At 48.4% G+C, this 21,330-nt stretch overlaps 8 protein-coding genes across 8 annotated transcripts; 3 read left to right on the top strand and 5 right to left on the bottom strand.

Annotated features, from left to right (window-relative positions):
* Positions 1 to 1,335: 1,335 nt before the first annotated feature.
* On the bottom strand, positions 1,336 to 2,760 carry PENARI_c001G09442 (uncharacterized protein; the record flags this gene model as incomplete). The annotated part of the gene is made up of 4 exons (XM_022626871.1): positions 1,336 to 2,433; positions 2,490 to 2,518; positions 2,574 to 2,617; positions 2,672 to 2,760. The coding sequence occupies 4 exons, from the start codon at positions 2,758 to 2,760 to the stop codon at positions 1,336 to 1,338; spliced, it is 1,260 nt and encodes a 419-aa protein (XP_022493044.1).
* A 1,597-nt stretch (positions 2,761 to 4,357) lies between these two features.
* On the bottom strand, positions 4,358 to 4,689 carry PENARI_c001G00715 (uncharacterized protein; the record flags this gene model as incomplete). Its single annotated transcript, XM_022626178.1, has 2 exons — positions 4,358 to 4,518; positions 4,683 to 4,689. 2 exons carry the CDS (start codon positions 4,687 to 4,689, stop codon positions 4,358 to 4,360), a joined length of 168 nt encoding a protein of 55 aa, XP_022493371.1.
* Positions 4,690 to 5,514: 825 nt separating this feature from the next.
* PENARI_c001G10645 (amidohydrolase family protein) lies at positions 5,515 to 6,482 on the top strand (the record flags this gene model as incomplete). The annotated part of the gene is made up of 3 exons (XM_022626965.1): positions 5,515 to 5,567; positions 5,638 to 6,112; positions 6,216 to 6,482. The coding sequence occupies 3 exons, from the start codon at positions 5,515 to 5,517 to the stop codon at positions 6,480 to 6,482; spliced, it is 795 nt and encodes a 264-aa protein (XP_022493922.1).
* A 1,081-nt stretch (positions 6,483 to 7,563) lies between these two features.
* PENARI_c001G02198 (putative choline transport protein) lies at positions 7,564 to 9,319 on the top strand (the record flags this gene model as incomplete). Its single annotated transcript, XM_022626286.1, has 3 exons — positions 7,564 to 7,727; positions 7,777 to 8,405; positions 8,478 to 9,319. The coding sequence occupies 3 exons, from the start codon at positions 7,564 to 7,566 to the stop codon at positions 9,317 to 9,319; spliced, it is 1,635 nt and encodes a 544-aa protein (XP_022493775.1).
* A 1,039-nt stretch (positions 9,320 to 10,358) lies between these two features.
* On the bottom strand, positions 10,359 to 11,445 carry PENARI_c001G10631 (D-hexose-6-phosphate mutarotase; the record flags this gene model as incomplete). Its single annotated transcript, XM_022626963.1, has 3 exons — positions 10,359 to 10,745; positions 10,810 to 11,139; positions 11,203 to 11,445. 3 exons carry the CDS (start codon positions 11,443 to 11,445, stop codon positions 10,359 to 10,361), a joined length of 960 nt encoding a protein of 319 aa, XP_022493735.1.
* A 598-nt stretch (positions 11,446 to 12,043) lies between these two features.
* PENARI_c001G01650 (uncharacterized protein) lies at positions 12,044 to 13,083 on the bottom strand (the record flags this gene model as incomplete). The annotated part of the gene is made up of 2 exons (XM_022626244.1): positions 12,044 to 12,837; positions 12,963 to 13,083. 2 exons carry the CDS (start codon positions 13,081 to 13,083, stop codon positions 12,044 to 12,046), a joined length of 915 nt encoding a protein of 304 aa, XP_022493789.1.
* Positions 13,084 to 13,635: 552 nt separating this feature from the next.
* On the bottom strand, positions 13,636 to 18,936 carry PENARI_c001G12268 (uncharacterized protein; the record flags this gene model as incomplete). The annotated part of the gene is made up of 3 exons (XM_022627097.1): positions 13,636 to 15,639; positions 15,692 to 15,949; positions 16,000 to 18,936. 3 exons carry the CDS (start codon positions 18,934 to 18,936, stop codon positions 13,636 to 13,638), a joined length of 5,199 nt encoding a protein of 1,732 aa, XP_022493295.1.
* A 684-nt stretch (positions 18,937 to 19,620) lies between these two features.
* PENARI_c001G03461 (synembryn) lies at positions 19,621 to 21,267 on the top strand (the record flags this gene model as incomplete). The annotated part of the gene is made up of 4 exons (XM_022626388.1): positions 19,621 to 19,648; positions 19,864 to 19,940; positions 19,998 to 21,115; positions 21,168 to 21,267. 4 exons carry the CDS (start codon positions 19,621 to 19,623, stop codon positions 21,265 to 21,267), a joined length of 1,323 nt encoding a protein of 440 aa, XP_022493989.1.
* Between the last annotated feature and the right edge of the window lie 63 nt (positions 21,268 to 21,330).

Below are 21,330 nucleotides of genomic sequence, written 5' to 3'. Positions count from 1 at the left end.
AGTTTTCCATAAGAACGCACCTGTTTAAAAGGACCTAATATGTCCCATCGAGTGTAGCTCGAGTTTGCATCATGCCTTCAACGACCTTATCCATATCTTCCTTCATAAGTAGATAGGATCCTTTTCTGGCAATCGCCTCACGACGCTTCTCGGCCTTTGTTTCCTCCCCGTTGGTTTATATTCCGGTTTACGTCGCAAGCCTTGCTTATACTGAAAATCCCAGTACCTGGCATCTTCTAGTAGCAATCCAATCTCTGCGTTCATACTCAAATCAAGTGTGGAGAAATAAGCCTCCAGTCGTTTTTGTGCCTCCACAAGCGAACTATACAGTCTTTCCGCTCGTATGTAGAATCTCTTGCTCTCATCCTTTGCTTTGACCAAGGCTTTAGAGCGACACAAAAGTGTTAAGAAGATAGCGTAGGCAAAGGTTAGGATCCCGATGACGTTGCCGGTTATTGAAAGGGGGCTGTCTGAGCAGTCGAGGACTGGAGATGTTGTTGAGTTGTGAGACACGGCAGAAATCAGGGAGGATGGGATTACTGAGAAGAGATGAAGGGAAAATAAAGGAAAAGTAGGCAAAACACCCCTATTAAGTGACTCGGGGCAGAGGCTGAGTCTCGCGCTAATGCGGGATGAGGTGGGTGCAGCCTATGCAAGGCTTAGCAGACATAAATTTCACGACTCACAGATACTGAAACTTTTTCAATTTACCTGTTTGAGGGCTTTCTAGAAACTGGTATTGAGTTGTAGACTCGTTGGGTTGGGATATAGAAGCTATTGATCTCCCAGGGATCCTTAAAGGCTTGGAAATGATTTTCTAGCTTCCTATACATCACGCCTTTGAGGAAGTGTCGACTGTTTATCTACCTATATCCATGTTTCGTCAACTATTATCACCAATTATGTGCGCCGGCCCAGCCAAAACTGAAAGTGCACGTAAATATTTTTCACCCGGCAAGCTGGTACACTTTTTGGTGCAAAAATATCGGCATATTCCATGGTTAGGTAAAATCCAGGGTATATTTCCATTATATGCTATTTTGGAGATTTATTTATGATACGGTTAAAGCATTTGCAATATAATTCCTCGCTTGGTTCACGTCATTGGCCTGATATGAAATTGAAGTCCCCAAAATTAGAAAGAAACTCTTGCAAATTCATCCCTCCCCTTCTCTTCCACAAACATAACATGAGTTTTAGAACTTAAAAGCGCCCCCGGGTATACAAGTCATTTTATCGCAACCAAATCGCCAAGACAAGAGAAAACACCAGAGGTAGAGATAGTACGGTCTCACCTAGAATATACAAATATAGCAGTCCAGATAAAAGAAAACATCAACAGGGGGACCGTGCATGCTGCTTGGAATCAAACTGAGAATCATACTCGCTTTCAGAATGCATAAAATCATCAGCGAAGTTATCTCGCTTCGAGGTTGGCTTGTCCAAAGCCTGAGTCATCGGAATATTATCATTTTTGTTCCAGTTACCCAAAGGAACACCCTCAATACGGTGTATATCATCAATGAAATCGGTATTGGATGTATTAGATCGGTTGATTGGATCCGTACTCGAGCGCTGATCAACGCCCTGTGGAACTGGTGGTGCGTTCTTGATACCCCGGCGACAAGGCGGCCTCCATGACTGAGGGAAACTGAATGATGGACGGGATTGCGAGCCATTGGATGTGCCGTAGCCGTTGCTATCTTTGTTTTTATTGTTTTGGTTTCCGGGCCGCTGGCCTCGGTTGCTGTTGTACTGGAAAGCTTTGAGGCCAAAGAGCTTGCGTAGGAGAGGCCACCAGCACATTAGATTGGCCACGTAGATCGCGGTACTTGCTTCACGGATGTACCAGATTTGATAGGTTGTTGTGAGCGGAGAGGCAAAGTTGAAGAATTTGTTCAGGATTGCGGCAATGATGGTGAACAAGCCCAGACTCATGACACCAATCAAGACAACCTTTCTGCGGCGTTTGAGTTGTGCTTTGATGAGGAGGGGAATTGGTATGGCAAACATCACGGCGTCCGAGGAGATATTGAAGACCGCCTGTGTAATCGAGTAGCGCTGGTATGTGGCGCACTGCATATTGTCCACCGGCATAGCCCAGTATTGCGAAAAGGGTCGGCAGTATACTGCATAATAGGTGACCATGATAACCACGAACCCCACTGCCGTATAGACCGCGAGGATCTTGATGTAGAGGTTTGATCGCAGGTTTTGTGTAATTCGCCAGTAGAGCATGAGCATGCATGTCTTCACTCCCCAAGTGGAGAACAACATGCACTGCTCCAACCCAATGACGACCTTGCTTCCGTATATCCTATCACTGACTTGTTTCGGGTCCCCCAACACCTCGCTGTAGTCCTTCGGGTCCATGAGGTTTGTTGCATAGCGCGCCGATATTTGGATGAGCACTAGAAGGGTGGTATAGATCGCCTTTAGGAACCCCTTAGTCAGTAAAGAGCGATTCGATCAGTCTGGTGACCACTTACAAAGGTTGCTGTCATCACATAATCGTCCACTAATGGGGTAGTACATCAGTAAGTGCCTAGAATATAGAGAGCGTAAAACCATACCATATAGACGTTTAATTGATCCATTGGCAATGACTCGAGCTGCACTTGGAAATGTTAGACTTGCCTCAATTATAGATCATGTGTATTCCGTGACTCACATTCTGCCAATATAAATAACAAGACCGATGGCCCAAAAGATGATAGCTTCTGTGAGAAGCTGGTGTGGAGTGGGCGACACGTTCCCCATCCTAACGGATAGAGCGACACCTGCCCTGTATCAAGACCTCAAAATGTCAAGAATATCAAATGAAAACCGGCCATGTGTGGTTTCCAGAGGAGAACAAACAATCAAGTGTGTGTAAGCGTTCAGGTGAGGAGCATTGCTCGACAATTTCGGCTGGTAGGCATGGCCGGTCCACCGGCCACCCGCATTGATACGTGGATGATGTATTAAAGGCGGGCTGCTGCACCGACAGGAGCAATAATTAGACCTAGTCAGTGAGCGGTCACACTGCAAAGTCAAGCTCCCCGGGGTATGATAACGCTGTCAGCCGAAGACAGGGTTGCTTCGTCATGAGTCTTGGCACGAAAATGTCAGTGCTGGACTGGAGGGTTGGCCGATAAGCAAGGAAGAATGAGAGCAGTATGCAAGGGATTACCTCGAAGCGCCGTCCAAGATCGATGGCAGTTGTGTTTGGAATGCAGATCCTAACGAAGAGGCCCTACCGAATCCCTCCCTTCTGTCTTGGAGGCCTTCTGCGCACCAACTCAAAACCTGACAAGAGCCTCTTGTGGAACAGTATCTCAAGGAAATACAAATGGTTCGGCGTAAGTTGCAACGCCATTGTATGCAGGTTGACCGCAACAGGGTCGCATAAGCGAGAGTTGGTGTAACCCAGTTCTCAACTTGATTGCCGATTTCATTTTGATGTGATACCGAGTTGATTGCAAGTATGCACGATTGCAATAGTTCCATGATCTTCGCGCCTCGAGCAGAAGCAAACTAAGTGACATGTCAAATTCCATAGTGGATGTGAAGCCGAGCGTATGTGATTGGAGGAGCGTTGATCTGCAAGGCGGTCCAACCTAAGATTTAATAGTTCCTACGAAAATACTTATAGTAGTGATCTTCAATAAAATGGCAGCTAGCGCGATATCCGAGCCGAATAGATGTATGATACAGAAGAATGATATCTCTTACAGGGTAGTCAATTATGTTTCGAGGACAGTTGACTAAATATGGATCTTCAACTGCGCCTCATCCCTGGGGAACTTTAGCGGGATCTCCCGAGATAGTTCTTGTAGAACAGGAGTGAGCGAAAGTACATGCTGACTTTGCAAGCCAAGTTGTCACACATTCATAATCTCTTTAAACGTTACTTTTCACGTTGCATAACAGTCAGTGCCCAGTACTTCACGTATTGACCATTCGTCCACCTGTGGTACTCCCGGGGAAGCATCGCCGCGACGGTTTTTACGATTTTCGTTGGAATTGACTCATTCCACCAGAACTTGGTGGCATTCTGAAATAGTACAGAGAAATGGGCAAAAATGATAACCTCCGCTGGTTCTCATTGCTCAAGAAGCTGCACAAACCCAAAGGGAATTTGAACATTCGGCTCTTTGGGGATTGTGATCCTTTGGCAGCTGGGGATAATTGGGAAGCTCATTGACAGCTACCCGACCGGCGTTTAATTCCTAGTGCCCGAGAATTGAGCTGATTCTCATGAAATTTGCTCATTGTCGATGTGGTGTCTGTCTTCCATATTCTCGCAAGGCTGTGCAGTTGGTGAGTGTTACTGTCTCCCATAATGCTTTCCGTGTTGGTGATTGACACCTCTCGCCTAGGACATCACTACAGAGAAGAGGAGCAACAGGGCCGCTTTGAAACCGTGACCCTTGCGCTTGTAAATGTCTGTTGTCCGTTCGTGCGAACGAAGCCAGTCCACAATGGCATCGAAGAATTCATCCTCCATAAATGTGGCAGCGGGATTGATGACGGTACCTGCAGAGGCAGGTACGTAGTATTCTGCAAGGACGGAGAATGCGAAAGTGGCATCGCAGTTTTAAGGTGTGATGTTCTCCAGCTGAGGTGAAAGTCCTTGAGTGCAGCATCCTGCTTTCTGACAGCAAGAATAGACAGATGTTCTTTCTCTCCTGTATTCAAACTAGCCATGTGGAGAGAGGTGAGAGCCAGAATGCCTAAGGGAGAAAGGGATGTGCGAATGCAATCTGGACGACCGCTGTGAGCCACGTTGTATGAGCTTCTAGGCGATCTGACAAAGCCGCACTTGCGAAGTAGTGCAAAAGCCGCATGCCATCTAAGGTATAGACTAGGCTGTCTTTGGCATGCTTGGACGAGCCTTCCCCGGCGTCAAGTCTCGGCTTTTGAACAGAGCTGGCCGCACCACTTTCTGATTGCTGATAGGATACTCCTGGGCTTCACAAGTAGGGCATTGTAATCAGAAAGCTGCAACATTCGTTGAACTTCGAACAATTGCCGCATATTGCTCGTTGTTCATCGCACTTGACTTTCCGAGTCTTACATTCCCGGCAGCCCATTCTGGAATTTTGACCGAGTATCGTTCGCGGCATGATGGAAATTAATCTTGATGATGCTAGAAAGAAGCTAAGACCAATGGCTACCTGGTCGGTACGAGAGTGCTGGAGATCCCAAGGTGACACACATCTGCTTCCGAAATTTCTGCAGTGTGCTCACTCACTTCCAAGTTGATTCTTTAGGTTCTTTTTTTTTAGGCAGCTGGCTTGCCAAATATCGATAGTTGGACCCAGTTGAAAGCTTAATGGGCTCTGGGTTCGACACCTTTCGATTGTTTCCAGATTTTCGAAGTTGATCTCATAGACCCGCTCTATATATACTTTGCTCGCACTGACAGCTTCGTCATTGCCTCAACAGCATCCTTGGGATCAAACGTACTATCCAAGCAATCATAAATGCATTTTACTCAATCTACTTCTACATTCCACTTCAACTCTCAACATGCTGGGCAAGATTGTTCTCGAGGAAGCCTCTGAGCGCGCCGAAGCTGACTTGTACATCGCCCCCGAGAACCGTGTTCGCTACATGCGCCAGATCCACGCCATAAAACGATGAGCGTGTCAGTCTGTCCGACACTCATGACATTGGCTACACCATCGTATCCCTGCCTGTTCCCGGTATCCTTTCCGACAAAGCCCTGGCCGGGAATACTCCCCCGGAGGCCAACAACTGGACGGCGGACCAGATCAAGAAACAACCTCGACGGCATGGGCGCGCTTGCCGTCTGTCCATGCACGACCCTAAGCAAACTGACCAGGAGCTGCGTCGCTGTGTTCAGGAGCTCGGATCCAACGGTGCCCTCCTTTGCGACTTCCAGCACTCCGGCCCCAATGGCGAGACCGACCTCTACTACGACCAGCCCGCCTACGATGAGTTCCAAAACGTCCTCACCGAGCTCGACGTCAACTTGTACATCCATCCCGCTGCTCCTTCGGATGTCATCCTGCACTGGCTTGATTCAGAACGGAGGCTTCGACCGCCTCCGGAAGCTGAAGATCATCGTCGGTTACAGGCGAGCACATGTTCTTCGACTTCCGATGTATCAGCCACTGGTAGAGGATGTGATGAGGCCAGTTGCTAACGAGGAGGGTCGTGTTATGGCTGAGAAGACTATCTATGACTACTTCAAGTAGAACATCTAGATCACGACCAGCGGACACTTGTCCACTGCCACCCTGAAGTATGTCGTCAACGAGATTGGTGCCGATCGCTTTCTGTTCAGTGTCGGCTATCCATACGAAACCATTGAGAACGGCTGTGGCTGGTGGGACAATGACTCCAAGGCTATTCAGGTAGCTGTTGGCGGCGTTGATGCCTCCTGCCGCATTCGTCGCAAAGAAGCTGCTCAAGTTGGGCTCTTTCCACGACTCGAATGCTCCTGTCAACTAAGACGTATACCGATGGCATAAGATTGGTTGTTGTGACAAATCTCTCTCTCTCTCTCTCTTTTTGGATATTTCGAACACTAGCTTAGGAATTCAGTTTGCATATATTTTCTCAAATATTATCAATCGTTTGTCTTTGAATACCCTAACTATCTATACGAATTACCGGCATTTTATTCGCGTCTCACATTTGGATCTCGATAGTAAAAAGTAAACGGATACAAGACCGGAGGGCCGTTTGTTTTATACGTGTACATGCGCTGGTCCGATCCCCAAAATCAAAAATTATACATCACATGAGTTTATGTGGGCCATCAAGAAAGGGATCGAGACCATTACATGCATGGAACAAGCCAATTAGACGTCGCACAGGAGACTCTTAAGAATGCTGCGATGAGCGGAACAAATTCAGGCTGCAGCGCAGTAACACAAAACACAGTTGAAACTGCAAGTTTCAAAATTCTCAACAATTTTTGGCAAGGAACAGCCTCGTTGACGGACACCTTTCGCCCCAGAATCGACCGGCAAATGACTGCACATCGGATCGCCCGATCGACGCCTGGTTTCCAGGTGGACCATGCGAATCCCCCTTGCTGCACGGCGATGCATCACTCGCCCTGCTTGTGCTTTTTAGGAAGTTAGAATGAGATGTGATCCATACAAATGTGACTAGAAATACAATATTGCAATACTACTGGATGTCATGGCACGGTTACGCGCATGTTTACTTTTTTTTTTCTGACTGTCAACGCCACACTATTGCCAATAGACATGCGTCTAACTGGCAGGATTGTACCTCTCAGCCCGGACATGGATAGAGAAGAATCTTCTCGGAAATAATTGTAGACGAGTCATTCGCTCGTGAAATTTCTACATGGATTCATGCACGTGGCGGCCATATGGGCATCGACCCTCGCATACAGCATTCCTGGGGTTGCGACTCGCCCGATCTGCCTTCTGTGCGCCCTATACGATTTCGTTAAACCTAGTGGGGTGGCGTGTTATTTCCTCCTTTTCATTTCCCTCTTTTCTTTTTGTCCTTGTCTTGTCATGGCTTGACGCTTTCCCTGAACATTCGTTTTGATACGCTATTACGGACGGCAACATGGCAGTGACCGCACGACAGATCCCTCGGGATGGCGAGAAGCTCACAAAAACCCATACTGCTATTGATGAGGCTCGATTGGAGTCAGCACTTGGGCACAAGCAAGAACTGGTTCGGAATTTTGGATTATGGAGTTTGACTAGTTTGGGGATTGTCATTGCGAAGTATGCGACCTGTTTCTTAGAATGCATTTCACTCACTAACGAGATCAAGTTCCTGGGCTTCAACGGGAGGTACAATTGTCGCGGCACTCCAAAATGGTGGCCCGATGGCCGTTCTTTACGGGTTGATTCTCGTCAGCGTCTTTTATACAGCGATTTCAGCATCGCTAGCCGAACTAGCCTCGTCAATGCCCTCCGCCGGTGGTGTATACTACTGGTCATCGGTACTAAGTCGCAGCCGAGGCAAAACAGTGGGCTTCTTCACTGGATATCTAAATGCCTGCGCCTGGCTATTATCTGCCTCTTCAATGAGCTCGATGCTAGGGAATGAAGGCGTGGCCATGTATCTGCTCCATCACACGACTGTGAAATGGCAAGCTTGGCAAGTCTTTATCGTGTTCCAGATTGTCAACTGGACATGCTGTGTTATTGTCTGTCTGGGAAACCGCTTTATCCCTCTTATCAACCGGATTGCTCTCACTTTGTCTATGTGTGGACTTGTCGCGACTGTAATCGTCCTTGCAGTGATGCCAAAGAAACACGCAAGCAGTAAGCAGGTGTGGGTTGAGTACCACAACAATACAGGTGGCTGGTCAGACGGAGTTTGCTTTATGACTGGACTGCTCAACGCTGCATTTGCAGTTGGAGTGCCCGACTGTATCAGCCATCTCTCCGAAGAGGGTGAGTCTTTTGCTTGAAGAAACGAAAGACGGATTCAATAAAAAGACCACAGCTAACTTCAAGTGCAATTAGTCCCCAAGCCTGAAACCAAGGTCCCCCAAGGCATAATGCTACAAATGCTCACGGCCTTCATCACATCCTTCGTCTACCTGATCGCACTATTCTACTCCATCCAAGATCTAGACGCAGTTTTCACAAGCAATATAGTATCCTTCCCAACGGCCGAAATCTACCGACAAGCAACCGGATCCAACGGAGGTGCCATCGGCCTAATCGCCGTGTTATTTCTCGCAACCTTCCCTACATTAATCGGTACCTTCGTGACAGGTGGTCGAATGTGGTGGAGCCTAGCACGAGACAATGCGACACCCTTTGCAAGCTATTTTGCCCAAGTTCACCCAACGCTGAACTGTCCGGTCCGCGCAACAGTCGCCATGAGTGCACTTGTGACTTGTCTGGGTTGTATATACATCGGCAGCACGACGGCATTCCAGGCGTTGATCTCGTCATTCATTGTGCTCAGCTCGCTGTCCTACTTTGGTGCTATCTTCCCGCATGTCCTGTCCGGTCGTCGAAATATGGTCCCTGGGCCGTTTTATATGGGGCAGAAGCTCGGCATGGCGGTTAACATTGTTTCCTTGGTGTATATTTCTGTTACTGTTATTTTCTTCTGCTTCCCACTTGTATTGCCTGCCACTGCCCACAATATGAACTATACCAGTGTTATTATTGTTGGATTGATGGTTTTGACTGCTTTGTGGTGGTTATTCCGTGGAAGACGCCAGTATCACGGTCCACATTATAGCTTTGAGGCTGCTGAGCGGTTGGCGGCATTCCAGGAGGGCAAGGAGGGTCGCCGATCTTTTATTGATGTCGTGGATGGCTCGCCCATTGGTTGTGTTGAGCATGGCTGACGAACTGAATAACGAGATGTTGGAAACGGGGAAATGGGTGGCTGCTTGATTGGGCCTTTTTTTACTTCTTGTTTATTGTTTTGCCTACTACTATATCAGGGCATATGTACTTATACGAGTTGCATGTATACGTTTGACGAATATGATGGAGAGCAAGTTATGACCGCGTCGTATTTGGTCTTGATCCTAGCACCGTGGACTAAATTGTACAATAGGGGTCACAAATATGTACGTAGTGCCATGGAAGATTGGACGGTCTCTATACGAAAGCCCCGAAGCGAGTGTACATCATGCATTGTTTTCGCCCTGTTTTGGCTTTTTTCCCCACCTCCTTTTGCCCATTTTAGAGAGATTAGCGTGAGCGGACATTGTCATGTCCTAAAAATTGAACGGATCAGCAGATCATAGAAATGCAGGAGACCAATGCTCAATTGGTCATTGAGCATTATCGCAAATGATATGTTGGAAGTGCTGCATTTAGTCTAACTTATAGCAACGTGTATGTGCATCTACCGGGGCTCAATCAATCAATCAAAGTTCTATTAACCAATTGGGGGCTACGCAGGCGATTTGGTCAAAATGAAGCAAGAGCTTGTAATCCGTACGCATGATCCCCGCAGTACAAAAGCAGCGAATAAGACGTCGTAAGTGATTCAATAGGTGTTGATCAAAAGCAAACTGATCAAGAAGAAAAGAGCAAAGGATCTTAGATTTATAGATAAAGCTGATAAATCTTCTTGCTGTTAGAGAGACAGAGTCAAGTTAAAAGGGGAAGAAAAATATCTTTCAAATACTCCCTAGCCTCAGTTATGTTAAATTTGTCATTAAAGTCTTTGTTAACTCCTTCCTTGATTACTCTTTAGACTACTCATTCATACTTCGCAAGGTTATATATCACGGGTAAGAGAAAGGGAGGTACATCATAATCATAGAAATATTCGATTCAGTTTTGATATTCAAAATAGAAGTCCTCAAGTCATAAGCTATTGTGTGTAAAGAGAGACAGTAATTGCAAAGAGAATATGCTATATCTCCGCGTTTACAGTCGAGACTTGATGCTCTGAGCACCCTCCCAGGCTTCTCCAGCTTCAAGAGTCTGCCAACCAGACACAGAACCAGCTTCCACACAGATCATGTTCTTGTAAGCCTCATCCGGTCCAAAGTCGGCCATGCCCTTGGCCTTTTCAATCCAAGGGTTCCAGACCACGACATCGTTCAAAGCCTCCCGAGTAATCGAGAACAAAGGTTGGTCATCCTTAGCCGAGGCGACGACAATGGGAACGGCTGGGTCGAGACTTTGGTAAACACGATCAGTTTCTTGGGTGATGGCGAGAGCGGGGGAGGATTCGGTATGGGTGGTGGCGTTGAGGGTCTTGTCGACGTAGGTCTTGGATTCGAGGTTCTTAATGCGGATATCGGAGATGTCCTTTTCGTGTAAATTTTAAGTTAGCAAGATATTAGACAAACAAGCACTCAAAGGGAGCTCCTACCGCGATGTTGAGGTATGTGTGCATCAGTGTCTGGAACTCAAAGTTCTGTTTGCCTTCGTTGCGGACCTGCAATGCCGTCTCCAGAGTATCCTTCGTGAGGGTAACACTGTAAACTAGACCGAACTCATAAGGCCACGCCTCACGGAACTCCTCGGTCAGCATTGAGTGCGACAGTCCGAAATCCAGCTTCACAGTGAGATCGGTCTGATCACCATCTCTTCCAGGCGCTTCCGAAGACGACTTGCCCAAGAACTCCCAGTTAGAGTTACGAGCGAAACCATGTTGAGGTAGGGAAGAGGTGGCGTGGTTCTGGGGGGGAGGGCCGAAGACCTGTAGAATGAAGCAAGGCGCTTAGCAGTTAAGTCGACAAGAGAGTAATTGCACATCACATACCGGGAACACGAGCGGAATACCACCACGGATTGGCTTGGAGCCATCCAAATGGGCCTTTTCACTCACGAACAGCTGCTCCTTGCCGTTTGTCTTCCATGAAGTCACGGTAGCGCCGTACAGGTGCACGGTAACGGATTGACCGGAGGGCAATGAAGCTTCGATGACATTGTCCTTGATAGACAGAGTGGGCTGCGGGAGGGATGCACCCACTCCAATTGCGGAGGGTTTGTTAGAACGATCCATTGTTGATGAGAGTGAAGATATAAAGGAGGAAGAGCTGAGGCTTATGGCGGGGAATCTTATCGCGCCCCCGCCTGTTTTGATTCGCGTTCCGCTTCTAACGTGGCTGGATGTCGATCTTCCTATGCATTTTATACCGAAATATTTATACCTATAGCCAGTCAATTCGATATTCACGCCCTTCTAAACTTAAGATTGGCTTCATAATGGATAACACGGCCGATTACAGCACTTATACGTGTATATCACGTGATTGTGTCATATACTTAGCGAGTCGTTTAACAATTCAATGAATCCTTGGAGGCGTATTATTTGCTATCGACCTTGTTAACCATGTTCAAATGAGCGATTTAGGATATTGTGGTGGCCAGGTATACAACGTGTACATGAGTTGTTCATTATATATTTTCGACTAAGCTTTGATACCATGCATGCAGGAACTAAAGGACTACAAAGGCCTGAATCCTGGAGGAATGTATATACGTTGCCTACAGTATGAACTTAGTGTAGAATTGATCTCAATATTGAATGAGCCAGGAGCTAGATTATAGAGTAGATGATTTACACTATATACTTTTAGTAAGATATATACAAATCCCACCTAGCCATGCTGCAACGACGAAGTCTGTCCCTCGATACTAACGGCCTCAATCCGCTCTATCTCATCCTCCGTCAGCCGCCACCCAAGCGCCTGCATATCCTGCTCCGCCTGCTCTGCATCACGAACACCAACCAAAGGAACAACCCCTTTGTTGATAGAGTAATTTAACGCAACAGCCGGAACAGGCGCACGCCTCTCCCCAGCAATACTCTTGAGCACATCGATAGTAGGCTCCAGCATATGCATTGGATAACTGCTGAAGCGACGTCTCTGCGGAGTCTCATTCAACCTCGAATACTTGCCGGACAGACGACCTTCAGCGAGAGAAGCAAAACCCTGGAAACAAATACTTCGCTTCTTGCATTCCCGAATCATGCCACTAACCTCCGGCAAGCGACGGATGACCGAGTACTCGCATTGGCAAACAGCGAGCGGGATACCGTGCGTCGCAAGCTCGTCGGCCATTTTGATCATCTCATGGGTACTGTAATTTGCGACACCAACGGCACGCGTCAAGCCAGATTCTACACAATCCGCTAAACCCTTGGCTACTTTTGAGATCATGGTAGGGTGAATCGGGCCGTGGACGAGGTAGATATCGACATAGTCCAGCCGGAGTCGAACGAGTGAATCTCGGAGCTTGGACTTAGGTCCACCGGATTGCAAGAGGGTGTTGATCATATCGGGCGTTGAGAACCACTTGGTTTGCACGACGAATGAATCCCGCGGCATGCCCTGGAACAGAGTTCCACAGATAAGCTCGCTCTCGCCGGTACCGTAGGACTGGGCTGTGTCTACAAAGGTCAGCCCGACGGATTTGAGCTTTTGCCATGCTGAATGGATATGTGGCAGGTCTCGGTTTGGGTTGTAACTGAAGGTTGCTTTGTCGCCCCATGACCAAGTGCTGATACTCATATACAGGGGAGAGCGATTCGGCTCTGCGAGGTTGGCATCTGGCCGGCTGGGAGCATGTCGACTGGTTCGCTGAGATGGGGGTCCATTAGCTTTGGGTGGGGAGGGTGGAAGCCTTGTGTGGCCATTGTGATGGTGGTTTCCTTGGTAGCTGTCGGGCCTTGGTTGAGCTAGCAGTCTTTACAAAGAAAAGTGATTTAAGTCAATAATAACAAGTGCCATCCAGATTGATAGTGCCAAGCGTGAACTATAAAGGACAGGAAGGGGCGGCGCCTGCGTCATCATGACAATAGAACAAGAGAGCCATGCTGTCGGATGTCCTTCCATATGGCCATTAGATTAGTTTCTTGCCTTTGAGACTCGTGGCAAAAGCGAAGAGGACGATTGGATTAAGGGGTAGCGCCACTCGAGTATATTGAGACCAGGTACAATGATCATGTTCAGAGTGATTGTTTGCGGGTTAAATTATGATCGAAGAAGCCCCCGAAAGCGCGAGAAAAAAAGTTAAGTACACCGGGATGGAAAGATGAGATACGGGACCGAAAGCATCTCATAGATAACATACATGTGGGGGGAGTGCTTCCACCTGAGAAAACATGTAAGATGCAGGGGAATAATGATGAGAAGGGGTCCAATAGAAAATTCATATCCAACAAAAGGTTTCGCTATAAACGCCATCGCTATGCTGAAGTGTTGTGTCGATCTAATGCACGAAGAGATTCGACACGGATGTGGAAGAGGAGATCATCGACCTCGCGGATGGTACTGGGGTCCAGGGTTGCCAGTTTCATATCTCCTAAGAGGGTCTTCAGAGACTGGGTGATGCTTGCTTCGTTGATATGTGTTTGAGGCTCAGTGGGTGTGTTCTCTGTTTGGGTACCCGGAGTGGCAAGACTGGTAGTTTGCTCGGGTTGCTGGTGAGGGATCGCGTCATCCATTTTCATTTTGGTGACGGTTGAAGCAGGCTCAATGGTTTGGCCAGCTTCACTCATTTGAGTGTCTGTTGCCTCCTCGGTAGAAACAAGACCGGTGCTGTGTTCTACAGCTTGGTCTTCAGCCACAATGCTCTCAGGAACCATGTCCTGATCACCATTCTGGATTTGAACGTGGTCCGATACTTCGGAAGAAACTGCATCAAGCTGAGATACATTTTGCCGAGAACGCGTCTTGCGTATGTGTTTATCGGAGACGACATCGCGGGAAACACCCAGTCCCACAGCAGAGGAGGGAGCCTGGTCCTCGAGGCGGAGTGATTTGCGTGACCGCTTAGAAGGCCTGGGGGTCTCTGCATCTTCTGTTGGCTGCTCCGCAACAGATTTTTGATAAGCAGGGACAAATTCTGCGGGCGCATTTTCCTCGGCTTTGCGCTGAGAATTCCGGGCAGATCGGCGAGTGGCAGTTGGAGATGAGACTGGTTCAGCCTGTTCAGTAACAGCAGATCCCTGGGAGCGAGAATCATCCAGCTCCTCTGCCACACCATCAGCATCCTTCCCAGTGGTCAGTCGCGTTGAGCGACGACGTTCATTTCTCTTTGATGCGGGAGGCTCTTCAACACGCTTCCTCTTTCTTGCGGCTGACTGCTGGGAAGAGGTATCTGAGCGCTTGCTTTGAGGCTTGCCGTTCATGTCAACAGCAAACTCCAAATCTTGTTCAAGCTGAGATGCGATTTGTGTGTCAACTTCCTCACTCGAGTCCATAAAGGCATCGGGAAGATTGGTGTCAGGAGGCGGGTCGGTGGTTTCTTGCTTTTCTTCCGCCGCAGGCTGGGGACTTCCTTGCTTCTTTTTCTTTTTGGAACTCGAGTTTGATTTGCTCTTGCGGGCAGGCTTTTGAACAGGAGTTTCGTGAGGATCAAGTGGTGCAGCATGGGAAGGGTCCTGGGAAGTGGGTGATGCTTTACTCAATCCAGATCGAAGACGTCTGCTGGGAGTTGTTGCATTTGCTCGAGGGGTAGCGTCGGTATTTTCCTTGTCTTGATCATGAGAATCAACCATGGATGTATCGTTGCTATTCTCTGTCGCAAGTCGAGAAGTAGCCGGACTATTGACGGTGGATTGTTTGCCTGAAGTGCCTGCCAGAGCCTTTGCAGCCTTTGCAGCCCTTCGCCGCGCGCTTCTTGATGGCTTCCGACTCTTTGAAGGACTTGGGCTTCGAGAATGGATCTCAGGAGGAGAGGATGGAGGATCTGTTCCCTGGATCGCGTTGGACTCCTGGACCGCAGACACAGGAGCGTCGGAGTTCACGGCAGGCGTTGGATCCCGTGTCGCCGGCGTGGGGGATGATCCAACGAATCCTTCTTCATTCTCGGTTGGCGCTAGAGTGGGCGTTAATGGAGTTTCGGACGCTGATTCAGATGACTGCAGCCGGCGCAAATGAGGGGGAGTGTTGAAGCCTAATCTCCGAGGAGTGTTGGCGGGCGAGGAGGACTGGATGGATTCGAGCATCGAAAACACTTCACGACGGTTTCGACGCTTCTTGGCCACAGAAGCACGCTCAAAGACCTCCGTGTCCGGAACCCCAAGTTGGAAGTTGCTGGGCAATTGGGGCTCATTCACCCCATTCGAAACAGTTGAGTCCTGTGTCCGTATCACAGGAGATGAATTAAGGGAGTCTTGATTTGCCCCAAGGTGGCCTTTACGCCGATCAATCCTTTCCGGTGCAGGCGGAGGCAGCATTTCAGTGTCCTGCAACAACGTTAATATAGGATGCCAATTTGCACAAATGTATTGACAGTACCTGATCACCATCTAACTGCGGGATGATGCTCTGAAGCTCGGATTCGGCAGTCCGCACAGCTTCCAGAATAACGTCCGGGCAGATAGTAGGCTGGGAGTCAAAGTTCAAATGCCAAAGCTCAACAAACCTCTTGCTGATTGAATTGTGCGACGACTTCAAACCAGCGCAAAATGTCGCCTGGAACTTGCCCACAGATGAAAGATCATCAGTAATTGATGCTTGTATGATGTTAACTGCTGCAGAAGAAAGGGCACGACACTAGATTGAAGTCAGTACACGATCCTTTTGGGTTCTGCTTGGATACATACCGCAGTTATAATCCTGCTCTCAACACCGTGGTTGACGTTAATCTTGTATGACTCGTCTTCCAGCCAAATACTCAGTGGTGGCTCAAGACTTTGGAGAAGCTGAGACCGAAATTGCGGAATGCCAGATCCCAAGAAGGACGTCAAGGCTTCGATGAATTCTGCAATGCCGGGTGCCCCAGGGGCATCGAAATGGTCATATGCACCACATAAGGTACGAGAAATTGATTCGAGGAGTTTATGAGGGAAGAGAGAATGGCCGACTGACTGAATTCCATCACGTGCGATACCGAGTCCAGTGCCTTGCAGGAACGGAATGGACAAAGAGTGGCTGAAGAGTGAGGTCGAGGGTAGATACGTATCACCAGCTGGAAGATGCATGAGTTGTTCAGCCATGGGCTCCACAATCATGGTGGCAATTGCCTGGTTTCCCTTTTCCGTTCGAACCACATGAACGAATGAATCAAGCAAATGAGACCAGTCTTGGAAAGCAGTAGTGAAAATCAGACCGAACGATAGGATTCTGATGGCATTTTCGTAGTCACGGGATACAGACCCGTCGCGCTCACGAGCGGATTCGATAGGGAACGATCGCAGGGCGTTCGCAGCTGCTTGCGCAGCCGACTTCCAGACGACTTCTGACAACTGGGGCGCTTGTTGGATAATGTTGGTTTCTGCAGTGCTCAATTCTGCACACTGTCGCAAAAGCTCAAGACGAGATCCGCGGGAGATTCTGCTATTACACGCAGCTTCGATGGTACCCATGACCAGGCGTGCATAGGATTGCGTTGGTGAGACTGTTTTTGTAATGCTGGTGATTGTCCGGAGAAGATGAAGAATGGGGCTATTTAGATTGGTGCCTGGACTGGGATGGCGAGGTGTTGGAGTGGTGGCAGTCTGGAATGTTTCATCTGTACTTCTTAAGAGAAGCTTCTCGGTGAATGGAATCCCACCAAGAGCAACAATAATCGTCGTCGATAGGAAGCGGAACCTGTCGAAGAAAAGGCTCATGCTGTCATCCCCGACAGCGTTCAAAGAAGATGGCCCGACAGCCCAAAGACGATGCAACAAGCCAAGAACAGCGGCCACAGCTTGCATCGATTCCCCGGAGGGTGTAATTTCTTTGCTCGAGGCAAGCGACAAGGCGCTGGACAGATTAATCCAGGCCATCGCAATGTGTGACTCTTCAATTGCATTTTCAACCCAAACCGAGGATTTGAATAAATTTTCAAAAACTTTCAAAATTGTTGAGATTCTTGATCGCACCCAACGACTATCGGCTGCAGGAAGTTCTTCGGCTTCAATTTTGTTAGTGTCGTTGATTCGACCCTCAATCCAAAGCTTAGCCTGTGTGCTCCACAGCAGGTTTGTCAAGATGCGAGATAGACAGTCAGAGAGAGCGGGGACAGTCGAAAAGATACCCGAAGAAGGCCCAAGGACATATTCCTCCCATATGATATCAAGATGCTCGTTGGAAGCCGAAGGGCGGAAAGTGTAGTATAATAAGTTGTGATAGCTGGTCAGGGCAAGCTGAGTTGGTGGTGATCCAGACTTGTCGCTCTTCTTGCGGTCGAATTGCGAGAGGACTGGCTTGCCCAGCATTTTGAGCAATGAGCGACTTGTCGAGTCGTTGGGACCGACAGCAAAGATAAATCGATTCCAACCGACAATTGCCTGTGCTTTGATGGCAGGTTCGCTACAGTTGAAGCATTTTTGCAGTACCAGAACCCATTCCTTAAAATAATCCCACTGTTCCAGGTTCCATCTTTTGCTCCTGAGCAGTAAAATGATGATGCTCCAAATCTGAGGAACGTGGACACCACTCTCCACAGACGACATCATTCGAGCCATACGCTCACGGATCTCTGTGACTAGTTTCCGATCATGCTCGAGTGTCCGGTCGAAAAGATCCCTTATATTCTTCGACAATATAGGATTCGGACCCGACTCCGCCGTTATCTGAAAGCCAAGGACAATCGCCTTTGACCTGGTGTCCTTCAAATGATGAAGTAGACCAAATATTAGGTGTTCGATCCACAAATGTGTCTGGGTGATGAAACCTGACTTGGCTTGGCTAAGGAGGCGTTGGTATATGTTCAATCGATGGGAGACAATTGCGTTGCCAGGAATGTTTTTGGTGATGTCTTGGAGGACTGTAAGAAGACGTGTGATGCGAGCGTTTGTCATGATCTTGGGGCCGAAGTTCTGGGTAGACAAAATGGACATATAGTGTGACAACACAGATTTGGGAACTTTGGCCTCGTGAAGACAATTGATGGAGTGATCCACCAGAAAGGTCTTGAAGTCATCTGAAAGCTGAGTTGAGATATCGGCGTGCCAGACAAACGCAGCCGACAGCTTCAAAGCCTGGTTGGCAAGATTTGTGTCCAAAGGTCCACCGTTCGCCAGGTCTCGATTGACATCACGCTGAATGAACTCTGTGACAAGATTTAACTTCTCGGCAATATCTTGACCTGCGGGAAGTCCATCATATGTCCGAAGTGCTCCAAAAAATTGCATGTAGGCATCGAGTCGCGAGCTCAGTGACTCGCCTGCGAGTTGTTGAATGACCGATTCGAGTAGCATGGCGAGTGACTCTGTGGTGAAGGTATCGACATTGGGTGACCAAACTGGAATTGGGGACTGTGTGGCCTTGAGGATCGATTTCGCGGGTTTGGAACCTGTCGACGGAGGGTTGGATTTGAGATCAGGAACCGATTTTGAGGCACTAGTAAACGTCGGCGGCTTGATGTACTTGGGCCATGGCGAGAAATTCACACGTTTAGAGCTCCGGCTCGAGGGAACAGCCTCAACAGACCCAAATGCCGCGAAGGGCGACTCCTTGGGGGTTTGAACAGCTGACTCGGCTCGGTTTTCGTCAACAAATCGTGAAGCTGTCCTTGGAGGTGTGGGCGGACGAGCTGAGAGAATCTCCACCATGTTGGAGATCAAAAGGAAATGAAAAGAGAGAGGAAGTCAAGGACCATTGCTGTGCAGTCAAAGCCTGTCCATGATACTGTTGAAGGGCCGAGAAAACTAAAGTTCCGGCGCGGTCGCGATGCGCGTAAAGTGAGGCGCCTGAGGCGACGAGGCACCCACTTTACGCGCTCTGGTCTATACTTCTTCAATGTCAAGGTGATATAGCAACAACCTGTGGATATAGATACTCTGATAGAGTAATGCTTGCTTCTAGAATTCTGCAATGCAGAAGGTATAAAGGACCGCATGTAATCTTCGTGGCGCATGCGGAGTACAGTATTCGCGTAGTCTTTGCAGACTCTAAACCCTATTGCAGACACTCCATATCTTTCTTGCTCTGATCTCAAGATTAAATTGACTTTAGTTCTGTACAAATTGAAGATCTGAAGAAGCCAAAAAAAAAGCTCAAGTGGGGGCTTTGCGGTACCAACAATTTTATGACGATTTGCACCCAACTTTCCCCGCGTCAAAGTTTCCCCTGTCTCCTTTTCTCATTCTCGCGTGGAGATCATTTGATCGCAGTGGTATTTTCCCTGTCTTTATACGATAGCAGATCCTTCGAAGTTTGGATCGAAACACGTCCTACATCCCCTACCAACCACGATCCTCGGCGCGCGACTTGCAGATACAGGCGCGCAGATCACCATGAACTCCCTCCAGTTGCAAGGAGCAGGTATGCCGGAATCAAACCTATTAACACCTCTAGGGTTGCAGGTTGGCTGACTGGATACTCCGGCGGGTGCAGCGAAGCTGCAGCAGGTGGTGCAGTTGATCAAATCTCTCGAGAGAGACCTAAAAGAGAAGAACTTGACAACAGAGGGCGAGTCCTGACCTATTACATTAAGCACCGATGGTTCTATTCAATTCTAACCAGAATCTTTGTGACAGAAAGAGTCCAAACTCTCCTCCAATTGCGGCAGCACGGCACGAACCCTACCAACGCAGAGCCGATCTACTCGCAGAATGTATGGCAATACGGATGTATTCATCGTCAGTCAGAATGAGACTAATTGTCTCACCAGGGGATAAACACATTGGTGCGATATGGAGTGGAAGGGGAATCCCCTGATGTGCGACGTGCGGCCTTGCGCTGTGTTGCCAATGCCTTGTTGCTTGATGCGAAAATGCGACAGCTATTTGTGGACACAGGGTATGGTGGAAAGCTAGCCGGCAAGCTAAAGACCGATAACTCAGAAGATGAGATGGTGACAAGTCGGATCCTATTTTATGCAACCTACAATACGACAATGGACTTTGAAGACTTGATCAAAAACCACGCATTGGGAGATAATATCAACTATCAAATTGGGCGTCATGCGAAACAATTCCCTAAGTCAGGAAGGACCCCATTGTCACAAATGGACGAGCTGGCTCTGACAGACACCCTCAAGTTGATATACAACGTGTCAAAGCTCTTTGATCTTGCTGCCGCCTTCTCCCCTTCCATCCCTCACATTTTGAAGATCATCAGTCGCATCGATATTCCGTCTAAGCCTCTAGATGGATTACTTGGCGGCCTCCTCAATGCATTGTCCATCCTTGACCTGGAAGAAAAGAAAGGCAAGGCATTTGAGAGCAGCCCACTTTTCCCGACGTTTGACCAAAACTGCAACGTGGACAAATTGATCAAGATATTGGATCAGGCCGTGTCATTATACAGCCCCGAGGAGCTGGAAAGCAAGGCAGTCCCGCTGCTATATTTACTTATAACCATTCACGAAGTTGCACCCGACGGACCCCGCAAGTACATGCAATGGCTTCTTCTGCCTGAGAACAGTGACCGAAGCCTCCCAATTGGACAGTCTGACACCCTGTCTTCAAGGCTGTTGAAACTCTCGACTAGTCACCACGCTAATCTCAAGGTTGCGATCTCTGAACTGATGTTTGTCCTCTCCGACAAAGATGCCGAGAAGCTTACCAAGAATATTGGGTACGGCTTCGCTGCAGGATTCCTGGCAGCTCGGGGTATCGAGATGCCACAGAATGCTAGCGAAGCATATGCAACCGATCACGGCCCAGATGCACAACTCAACCCTATTACTGGGCAGAGATGGGCTGCTGAGCCTAAGGATGAGGGCCCACCTATGACTATGGAGGAGAAGGAACGAGAGGCAGAACGACTGTTTGTGCTATTTGAGAGGTAGGTCTACCATAGGATGCCCAGTGACACGAAACACCGCTGACAAATGCAGGGCGAGAGCGAATGGTCTTCTCAATGTCGAGAACCCGGTGACTCAGGCTCTTCATGAAGGGAGGTTCGAGGAACTGCCAGATGATGCTGATAGTGATTGAACAATGGACAGCCCTAATAGAACACTGTCACATGGCAGCTGAATTTGCTTTTAGCTCATGTCA

This window comes from Penicillium arizonense (genome assembly GCF_001773325.1).
Source record: "Penicillium arizonense strain CBS 141311 chromosome Unknown PENARI_contig001, whole genome shotgun sequence".
Taxonomy (NCBI): Eukaryota; Fungi; Ascomycota; class Eurotiomycetes; order Eurotiales; family Aspergillaceae; genus Penicillium; species Penicillium arizonense.
Note: the sequence above shows the minus strand (reverse complement) of the source record. Positions and strands in the feature narration are given on the sequence as shown.